The sequence below is a fragment of the Quercus suber genome, unplaced genomic scaffold, assembly GCF_002906115.3.
Source record: "Quercus suber isolate HL8 unplaced genomic scaffold, Cork oak 2.0 scaffold_634, whole genome shotgun sequence".
Lineage (NCBI taxonomy): Eukaryota > Viridiplantae > Streptophyta > Magnoliopsida > Fagales > Fagaceae > Quercus > Quercus suber.
Window position 1 is genome coordinate 346,150 of NW_027070076.1, and position 11,233 is coordinate 357,382.

The 11,233-nt window shown below is 34.3% G+C and overlaps 1 protein-coding gene across 2 annotated transcripts; it reads right to left on the reverse strand.

The window, feature by feature from the left end:
• Positions 1-379: 379 nt before the first annotated feature.
• Positions 380-10,451, reverse strand: LOC112003476 (aminopeptidase M1). Of its 2 annotated transcripts, none has more exons than XM_024035688.2 (19): positions 10,157-10,451; positions 9,916-10,064; positions 8,918-9,020; positions 8,331-8,517; positions 8,038-8,131; positions 7,136-7,289; positions 6,618-6,722; positions 6,400-6,516; positions 5,029-5,142; positions 4,027-4,209; positions 3,600-3,921; positions 3,114-3,235; positions 2,945-3,042; positions 2,358-2,535; positions 2,157-2,271; positions 2,001-2,068; positions 1,835-1,912; positions 1,563-1,637; positions 380-779 (listed from the first exon to the last, which is right to left on the reverse strand). In XM_024035688.2, the coding sequence occupies exons 1-19, from the start codon at positions 10,385-10,387 to the stop codon at positions 597-599; spliced, it is 2,676 nt and encodes an 891-aa protein (XP_023891456.2). In that variant the 5' UTR covers positions 10,388-10,451; the 3' UTR covers positions 380-596. The 2 variants fall into 2 exon arrangements, with proteins under 2 accessions (XP_023891456.2, XP_065621592.1); XM_065765520.1 differs by having other exon boundaries at positions 3,600-3,930.
• Positions 10,452-11,233: the final 782 nt, after the last annotated feature.

An 11,233-nucleotide genomic window follows, 5' to 3' on the forward strand; every position in this document is an offset into this window, starting at 1 on the left:
GAGAATAGTCAAGGGAATGGGGACTCTGCATATGACAGGTAAGTAGTAATGCAGAAGTAATGCTACTTTTGTATTTAGACAACTTCAAGGAGGGAGAGAGATTGGGCTATGGAATGGCCCCATGTTGGCATCTGACAGATAATTGATATAGAACACTTCCTGTTCAAGTAAGGTCATGACAATAGTTTCTACAAGTAATGAAAGAATTAGAGATTTTTTATAGGCGATTTTATCTTTTAGTTTTAGGTATTCAGCTTATAATATACTAAGCAAAGGCGTTTGGGGTCATGCACTTTGTATGAGGGCTCTAATAAACCACTTCCTGTCTGGCCAATTAAATTAAAACTAGGTATGGCTGTGCTAGTGGCTAGTAGAAATATTGAAAAGGAAATTGAGAATATATATAATCCAGTTGATTTGCTGGTCTGACTTAAGGATAATGATGCCAGGTTGGAACCTGTTCATGGTATATTAAGTTGACTTGAATAACACCAATACACCATACGTATAGAACACAATTTGTGGAGTGTGCAGTGTATGTAGCACATTAGTCTTAACATAATCACAATATAGTTTTGGAATCAAAGTGAAGGCTTTCATTTCTTGAGAGCTAATTGTTTGACTAGTTCTGGTAGAGATTGCTCCTGCCTTATGTTCTCAACCCACCTTGCTTTGAGTCGGATTTCCTCGATGCTTTGCTTCAAATTCCTAGTAAAAGAAGGATGCACTCGGCTGACAAAAAATTCTTCAATCTCCTCAGCCTTTTCATTGCTGCAAAACTGCCATTTGACAATATTCAAGGAGTGAGCAATCTGTCTTTAGGATCACAAATAGATAGATTTACCAAATATCATAATCTGGCATACTGTGATTGCCTTATATTAAGTGAATCAGATATGTGATCTTATAAAAATGTGTGCATATATTCACATAGACATTGGTAAAGCAGGAATCGATTTCATCATTTAATTGAGCACTAATGTTAAAACTCAGCAGTTTCACTTGTCATTACTAGGCACAAGCTATCAAAAATTGATAGACAGAACAAAACCTGATTTCAAGAGATAACTGGCTTCTTGGACATAATATGAGTAATTTGATGGTGATTACTTTTCCTATGATGAATTTCATTATACTAATACAAACAAACTTTTCAAGGTCATTCATAAGTAAGGAACATGTCCTTCAGTGGTGGAATATTCACAAAAAATAATCTTATTTTTCTTGATATGTTGAAATCACCCTTTAAAATAATTATAATACAATTTATTCAAAAAACTGACAGTGAATTTGACCCATGCCAAACTGATTAACGTATAGGTGGATGGTACGCAACAAGGCAGCAGTACCTTAAGCTTGATATGTCTAACTACTATAGATAAAGCACTATTTTCAAAGGCCAAACTACATTTATCAATAATAATTATTGTGACGTATCAAGTTGCATAGAGTTTTCTACTGAACTAGTCAACCAATGAATCATAGCAAACAACATGTATGAAAGAAGAGACTCAATATGCATCACATGTACCATTGCTATCCAACTAGGTTGAATTGCTTACCAAAGTGAGAATGTAGGTAATGAACTGGTGGAGTAGAATCGCACCATATTTGCTAAAGATCAAGTCCCAATTTTCCTGCATTTATCACAAAAAAATAATAAGCCTCCAGGCCCTCCACAAAGTGTAAAATTCAAGAAGAAACCTTCATCCTAACACCCAATCATAATACTTTCCTGACTATATCCATATCTGAACATACTACAAATTATTTTCTTAATTCCAATATGATAGTAATACACTCATAATGAAGTTGTTGACCATGAACTGCATACCTTCAACCATCTCCATGCTACCTCACGCCCTTCAGATCTTAGTCCAGCAAGCACATAAAGAACATCTTGATCTCGAACCTGAAAAGATATTGAGATGAAGCAACAATTAGACCGGCAAGAGAGATGGGGCTTTTAGAAACCGTAATTCAATATGCACAGCAAATACCTCCTCAGACAACATAAAATTCAGAGCCTCAAGAACTAGATTTGGGTCTGGACACGATGCAATACAACCTGTATAAGGATCAAAGGAATGGCATTAAATCTAAGTAGCTTTTATCCACAAAGACAGGATATTATTTCAAATGTTACTACTTATTACGTAAAAGTGGTTCCTTCTCTTGCACTGTATCTGCTTCTTTATAGAGCTTCAGTAGGGACTCAAACCCATTCCTATTCGTGGTGCTAGTGTTCAGCAATACAGCAATGTAAGCAGCCTGCAGGGCACATAGCAATTCTGTATATCAACCTTGAACAGACCGCTATGAATGAAGAGTAATTTAGATATACATGTAACTCTTACCTTTCTAGTGTCAGCTGACAGCAGAGGAGTATTTCTATCATTCAGTAACGCCTGAAACCTTTGGACTGCTTCTTTGTTAGTTTTATCATGGCCAAAAGTAACCAAGGCCAGAAAGACTTCTCCTCTCAATAGTGCATTTAAATGACTCTCTCCTGGTATTGATTCCCAACCTGATTTTCTGCACAAAGAATAAAAAGAACATGATATTTAAATGTGTGAAGAAGCTTACTTCACTCCATAACAAAAATCCAGTACATAAAAAATGTCAGTAATGTGAAAAATGATGCCAAGGAGACTAGAAAACATCATAAAGACGATGATATACATTTTGTGAGATAGGTTTTCATATATTTGAAAAACGATTTGATGCAAAATTGAAAGTTACAAAGGAAATTTCTTTTCACTTTTTTTTTTTTTTTTTTTTTTAAAATATTGTTTCATAGTTCGTACTCGGCCCTAACCAAGAAAGTTGCAAACAGAATAAAAACTCATCTCCACTCAAAGTAAACAATCATGAAGAAGAGGTTCCAATAAATATCTAGCAACAAGAGGGTTGGCATATTAAAATATATGGTGATAGTTCTTACTCTGCGGAAAACAGAAGGAGATTGATGAAAAACTGTTTCAAGTCATTCACTAAATCTGGGATGGCATCACCAGAGATCTCAACAACTTTATAACACACCTGTTGTATATATCACATAAAAACTTCAAGTTCTGGTAAATATTTGGTGAAAATACAAAAGTTATCCTTACATTAATGAGTTTCGATAACACAATAAAATCGAGCTCTTTTCTGTATACATCCATCAAGGAAAGCAATGACGACAGTGGTTGCTCGCAAGCCACACAAAGAGCATATGTGTCATCCAAAACGCCTGAAAATTGAGACTGGAAGGAGTTATATGCTATTTGACAGTGATCACTGAGCTTATAATGGCAGAAATAAAGGGAAATCACAAAAGGAAGGAATTAATTATAGGGATAGGAAATATGTAGCCTGAACAGTCCATTTGGTATTCAAAAGGATTTAATATATAGAGGGACCAAATATGCAGTATTAAGTTAGCCAAACTCTACTCATTGGAATTCCGCCCTGCTGTGGAACTCACCCGATGAATCAGGCTCAAAAATGAGAAATCTAGTATACTTCACACCATGTGATCATGCCAATAGATACAGCATACCCACTACAACAATATAAGATACAGTTATTAATTCATCTTTGGACAGAGTATGTACCAAATTTATCTGTTGCTGACAAGCAATTACTCTCTATGGCTTTCCTCAGTCGAGCTGCAAGCTTATCTTCATATTTTACCCTGTAGAAACCACTCTGCTCAATATTAACTTTGACCCAGAAATGTTCATCACATTTCTCTTCATTCTTTTCGTTAAATGTGCTTTTGTTTTGGTGGGGAGAATGAACCAGTTCAGATATATCCAGTTTTTGAGACTTTGTTTCCAAAAGGAAAGTCTTGCATTTGATGTATGAGCCAATGGATACTGTTATTGGAACAATCCATAGTCCATCACCACGCAAACCAGATGACAAGAATTGTGACTGATGATCCTAAAAATGTATCAGATTTCCAAAGTAATAAAGATGAAATTTGTGGCTGCGAATCTTTTAATGCATGCATGTTTGCTTATTAATCAATAACAAGACCTGTTCAAATTCCAAAATATAATCTTTGGATTTTACAGAGATAACTGGATATCCATTTTTCTTCGTCCAATCATCCATCATTGAGTTGATTTGAAGACCAGATTCCTCTGAAAGAACGCACCATAAATCTTCCGTCTTCGCATTTTTCCCAGCATATCTTTTTATGTATAAACTTAAGGATTTCTGTTTCAAATAAGAAGTCACAGAATTAAATAAGTGATTTAAGCAACCTTAATTTTTATCAACTCATTACATAGAAAAATGATTACGTTCAAGAAGTGCATAGTAAATGACTACATGATGGAACATGCTCTAAACCTTTCCCTTAGTCATTTTGTTCATAACTTTATTTACAACATTTTGACAACAAAAGTTTTCATGTTGACATTTTCCTTACCAAGAACCTCATTTTCCATGAAAAAGCGATGTTAAGTTATTCCACAACAAGAAATGATAAATTGTACATGTTACTGACAACAATCAGTGGAAAGAGTGATCAAAGAATGCTTCCAATATGACGAACGTTAACAGACACAATGCAGATATAGGTTCGTAAATCACACCACACTGGACAAAGAGTTTCTACCCAGGAACAAACCTAGAAGGCGTTACATGGAAAAAGTATCCTGAGGACTGAGTCACATGCCCAGCAACTCAAAATTTTTTAGCCCACCATCCAATCAAAGACAACAACAGAATGGTTAACATAGAATATGGTCAACAAAAAACAGAAGTTACATAATAGTCTTGATAATTATAAAGTGAAAGATGTATTTTTTAATGGGTAAGAGAGCCATTAAAGATATAAAACCAAATCACATTAGACAATAAATGCCAACTTGCAGCCATTACATTTTAGAGTGTGTATATATATATATATATATATATATATAAAATTTAGTAATAACATCCACATAGAATTTTAACCATGAAAATATAAAGTCATTGTTTGGTGCTTCATATAAAAACAGCGCTATAAGCTAAGAACTCAAACTATCCCACCTGGAACATGTCATCGCCAAGATAACCTTGCAACATTCGAATAACAGCAGATCCCTTTTTGTAGCTGATATCATCAAATATTTCCTCTATTGAACGAGCATGATGTACCTCCACCTGAAAATATTCCAAACGGCATGTGAAGGACATAGTTGAACTACATGTTGAAGTTATGCTTGCTTTATATAGCAAATTGCCTAACAATTTTCTCTCATTTGAAGTCATAATTGGGACTTTATTAAGATACAGTACTTATTGTGCTACAATCTTTGGAGTTGGGTTATAAGAAATTTCCCTGCATTGTCACCTCCATTTTACTAGGTAGAACTCCAAACACACAGATGACAGATGCAAGTTCATGTGCACAGACACCCAGACACATTAAGTTCACCACATGTCAATGCATTTACTTTGATGATTATTGTGGGGGTAAAAGCCCAAATGCGTATATTGGGCCTAGGGCCCTATCTGAAGATGTGGGTATGCCCGAGGAGGAGTAAAGGATTGGGAAAGGCCTCAACGGAGAATCACGTAAGGAAAGGATAAAGGAATATAGTCTGAGGAGTGCATTCTCTTTGGATTTAAAGAATATCGGTCAAGCAAATACCTGGACAGTTTGGGTGAACTTCCAAGAAATTCCAACGATAAGGATGAACTTCATGCACGTATAAAAATGATAAGAATAGAGAAATATCTAAAGAAAAAGCTGCTACCACCACATTTATATACGTTGCATCAACTTTTTTGGCCGCATTTATGTGGAGAAGACCCCTGAACAGTGCAATCTCAGCTGCCACTGCTCATAGAGAACCAAAGAAGATACCTGATGGGACGTGTACTCAAGGGAATGCTTAGATGAAGAACAAGTGTACGATGAAGATGGTTTAAAAGAAAACTATATAAATGTAAGAGACCTCTGATAAAAGGGGTCGGAAAAAGAGAGAAAGAAGAAAAAGGAGAATTTACTGTAGCTTTAAGAGTATATTAGCTTTTCAAACTATAATTTATCTTCTCGGACATCAGTTTATTCAAGTCTCAAGTGTTTTTGTACTTGTTCATGTAGTAAAATCTTGATTAATTGTTGTTGAGTTCACAAACAGCCTAGTTCTTTCACCCACTCTCTACAAATTCATTGTATTGGGTTTGTTGAGCTCACATCCCATCTCTTTTGGGCTTGGGCTGCAGATTTTGACCCTACAATTATCATTGCAGTGCTTGAAAATTCAGTACAACAGGCCATTAGGGGAAGCAGTTTGCTCTAAATAACTATTTCTTACCATTGATTTATGATTGCATTTGCTAATAAGCTATATAATTTAACATGTGTAAGTGATGTGTTCCCACTAACCAGAAAATTCTGGAGCATTCACTTACCTCAATAGGATGTGACTGTTCCATTGCATCCATACGTAAGCCATCAGCTGTTTGTCGAAGAAACTGAGTCCATATTTTCCACTCAGGAAACATGATGTCAGTGGCCATATAACTTATCTGGAAATTTAAGATTGAACAGAGATACCAAAATCATAAAATTGAATGCAGTGGAATGGCCAGAAAAGTAGTTGCAGAGATTTAAGATGTCTCAATGTTACCCAGGTTGCAAATCCCTCATTCAGCCATAAATGACTCCACCATTCCATTGTTACCAGATTGCCAAACCAATGATGGGCTACTTCATGTGATACAACAATCGTGAGCTGGAAAAACATGAATAAGCTTTGAAGATTACATACAAGTATTTAGGAAATGAATGAAGAATCATATTTCAATGTCATTTCTTTTATAATTGAACTGTTATTTGCTTCCAGAGTTTTCTCATTGGTATCAATATATAAACTCTTTAATGGGTTGTCTGCATCAATCAATTATAAATAATTGTCAGTTATTCTGTATTATGGCTTTTTGGGGAAAGAAAAAATAATACTGCACTTCCCTTTTATATGTTTTCATTTATGAAAAGGGAAATGGAGAAAAAGTAAGGCAAAAATTGTCTTGAATTTCATTTCTTGACAAGCAGATCTGCACCTCGCAGTAGAGTGATTACTTTTTGGGAGCATCATAATGCAAAGGAGAAAACTGAAACTAAAAGTGTGTTAGATATGTAACTTACAAACTGCTTCATGTTAGCTGATGAAAGCAAATCATCATAAAGTAGTATATTTTCACGATATGTAATCAAACCATAATTCTCCATAGCTCCTCCAGAAAATTCAGGGACAGCAACCATATCCAGTTTTGGAAGTGGATAAGGAGTTGAGAAGTACCTAAATGATTCCATAATCAGGGCTGACCAGCATTATCAGTATCACCACAGAGAACTTAAACAGTCTTCAACCAAAGCAAAAAAACACAATTTTTTGTAACTTTTGATTCTTCTAACCTACACTATAACACTGGTTCCGTTTTCAGGCAATCTCCATGGATAAAGGAGGTCAAGTTATCTAAAACAGACTTTGTTTTAATTTGGAAAATTTTGAAGGGGAGACCCAATGAGGGAAGAAATCCATGTGTATCAGGTACTCGCTTTGGGTGCAGCCATATAGTGCAGAGAAGCTAAATTGGTCCACAAGCTTTACCAATCAATTGAAAGAAAAGAAGGAAAGACAACAAAAACAACAACAACAACAACAACAAAGCCTTAGTCCCAAAATTTGGGGTCAGCTATGGATCTTTGACAGATTAGATTGGTCAGCCACACGAATTCCTTTTCTCCATTCTATCCTATCTGAAATCATGCTCTTTGTTACTTTAAATAGGATAGAAGGGAGAAATTCATTCTGTTCTTTGCAAGGTCAAACAAGAAAGTATTGAAAGGATCACCTTCCCTTGAACATAAGCAAACACTAAACTCTCTATTTTGTGGCATGTGGCTGTTTTTTCTCCCTCATAACTTAGTTCTGTGTAAAACTACGTGATGGTGGACACATTTCAATTTATAGATTTATGAATGAGACTGAAGATCATAAAATTTAAAATCTCCAGATGAACAAGGAAAATAAAAGGAGAAATTACCTAGTAAATATGTCAAGCGCCTTCACAGCAAGATTTAAAGCAAACTTCCCTTTATCACTCTTTCCAACAGGACAATATACTTGAACCTTGATCCCTGCATGCACAGTGCATTATTCTATATAACAACAACCAATCCCTAGTTTTAAAAATTTTAGGGTCAACTATGGATTCTCAACAAATTAGTCAAGGTAGGCCACGTGCTCTTTCCCACCATTTTAGTGTAATAAGCTATTTAAACCAAAAAAGAAGAAGAAAGAGAGTAAACGAATGCGCCTCTGCCATATATGCATTACCATCAGCTGTTGTTTCTTCAATATGATCAAATACCCCAACAACAACACCAACCAAATAAGTTGACATGACCGGAGATTCCTCAAAATAAACAGTCTTAATATTTTCATTAAGCTTTTCATCAGCAATTGGCATATTAGACAATGCTGTCAACTCTGATGGCACGTCTATTCTGATCTTGAAGGTAGCCTGTAAAGAAAGTATTAGTAATTTCTGAGTAGTAAATAGAAGGGGGAAAAATGAATTTTCAAAGTAATTTAAACCACACGAGAAGAGTATTATGTAACTTCAATCAGAAATTTTCTGCCACTTGTTATTCATTAACATTTACTAAACAAAACAAAAATACATGTATGTCCTGTTACCTATCTGTTTAACGTGCATCAGTATTAATAAACTTTTCTCAAAAATCTGTGGTAATGTGTTTATATTCTTTTTTATGATTAAAGTTCTATTTCACAAATTCTTTCAAATAAGCATGTACATGACACTAATTAAATGCCACTTACGGAAGATTGATTCAAAGGTTCTAAACAAGTAGAATAATGAGTTCACCCAAGGGTAAAGGCAAGTTCTTGATTATGCATACCTTAAGGGCAGGTTCATCCCAGCAAGGAAAGCACCGCCTTGCATCCACAGCTTCAAACTGAGTAACTGCCATATTCTTCTTCACTCCCCCATCCACATAAGTACTGTAAACAGTGACAGAAACCAGGATTTCACCTTTCGGGGTCCAAATTATGAATTTTCACCATTCAAGAGTAAGAAATATATTAAGTTTCAAGAATAAATTAATACATGAAAAATAAGAATGGCATCTACTGTTGTTGCTTGTTAGTTTTCCCAAGATCTACACATCAAATGAGGTCATATATATGATCTCATTATATGTCCAGTATTCATCTAACAATAAAAAACCAATTATTGCTGCCAAGTTAAAAAGGGGGAAAAAGAGAGAGAGCAAAATATCATAATCAAAGAATGTGTGCAAGATCTATACACACACAGAAATGAATCATCAAATACAAAAGTACGAAAGATGAAAAATTGATGCAAGCAAGTGTTAATGTTAAAGATAATTTACTTGAGTACTAAAATTCATCACAGAATGAAAGCTTGATAAATAGCAAATAATTGCTAATATTAATACTCAATGTAAATTAACACCATTTGAATCCTGAAATGGAATTATAAAGGGAAAAGCAGTATCTTCAATTCTCAAATGGGTCTTTTTGGCTGGGCCAATTAAATTCTTGAGAGGGGGGGGGGGGGTTGTAATTTTAAACATCCCAAACATTAAACACATATAACCAGATATAATTCAAGAAAATTACCTCTGTTCATCTCAATGATTTACATAGTTGTTCAGTTTCATTATTATGTATTTGATCACTCTCAAACGTAACTAAAAATTCAAAATTTATAGCTTCTTTCTTTTCACTGATTTTCTTGGCAACCAAACAAGAAAAAGCTTGAATAAAACTAACCAAATTATTCCAAATCACTTACCAAGTCAACTTTTCCATAAATTTAGAAACAAACTCACTCTAAAAGATAGAAAATTTAAATAAATAAAAAAAGATTTACCATTTATAGAGACCCTTCAAGTGTGGGTTAAGGGCTTCAGAAAACTCAATCCCCAAAACCCCATCACCAACACTAAGCACTTCATCAAACCCCAGCACCAGTATCTCATCTTCACCATCCAAAACAACAACATCACAAGGCTTATATGTCTGCAAAAATCAACAAAAACATCATTTTTTAAAAAACCCATTAAAAGTTAAAGCACAATAAAACCAATGGTTTAAGAGAGAGTGTTAATTACTTGGTGATTGGAGTTGGTGAACCAGACTTGATGTACATCAAGTTCGAGAACATTTAGGACGAGGAACTTAGTGTGTTCGATGATGTTAAGGTTGACTTGTACTGTACCAGAAAAAGTGCATGCTGTGAGATCAAGTTTGAGATAAAGATCATAACTTGTTGGGATTGCAAATTTTGGTAACCTTGTTTGTCCTATGAATTGCTCTATGCTTTGTTTTGTTTTTGTCTCCATTTGTCTCTATGTTTCTCAGTCTCTGTGAATTTCGTGTCAGTTTTGTATAGTGCATGGATTACAGAGGCTTTACTATGTGTATATATATATATATATATTTGCTAATACTAAGGCTTTTCCATATATAGACACATGGACGTGGGGCCAATATTAAAAAAAAAAATAGTAATATGCATATATATATATATATATACACACACACAAACGAATATACTAACGGCCAAAATAGACATTTGCCCATTTCGCCTAAAAGATGTAGTAAAATACTTATATTCTGAAATTATTTAGCAAAATATCTATATTTTATAACTTCATTTTTAGAAAATCGAGTATCAATGTAAAACTTGATTTAATGAAAATCGAGTTATTTGGAAAAATTTACCTGAAACTTGAGTTCCATAATTTTTTTTTTTTTTTTTAAGTTTGATTATCTATAACTCGATTTTCTAAAAATTGAGTTTCAATGTAAAACTCGATTTTTAAAAAATTGAGTTTCAAAATATGAGCATTTTACTAGATAGTTTCAGAATAAGGACATTTTGCTATATTTTTTAGACAAAATGGACAAAAACCCATTTTTACCTATACTAACTTAGCAATCTTGCACTTCCTAAAACAAAAAAAAACTTTAGCAACCAATAAACCCACTTTTAAATCCAAGTCCTAGCTGTTTTATGTTTACTTGTGAAAAAAGAGTGACAATTACACTTTGGCCAGCGCATGCTCAAATGCATTGACTGTAATGAAAATAACAGTTGCTGTACAATTTTGGATTTAGCGGAAAATTTACATGCCAAGTGGAAAATTTACATGCCAAGTGGAAAATAAGTAAATAACGCCAAGAGG

Coding starts and splice junctions, on each gene's coding strand:
- LOC112003476 (XM_065765520.1), bottom strand. CDS start 10,387: ATGGAGACAAAAACAAAACAAAGCATAGAGCAATTCATAGGACAAACA. Junction 8,132..8,330: donor TGAAGAAACAACAGCTGATG/GTAATGCATATA, acceptor CTGTGCATGCAG/GGATCAAGGTTCAAGTATAT. Junction 5,143..6,399: donor AACAGTCACATCCTATTGAG/GTAAGTGAATGC, acceptor GAATATTTTCAG/GTGGAGGTACATCATGCTCG.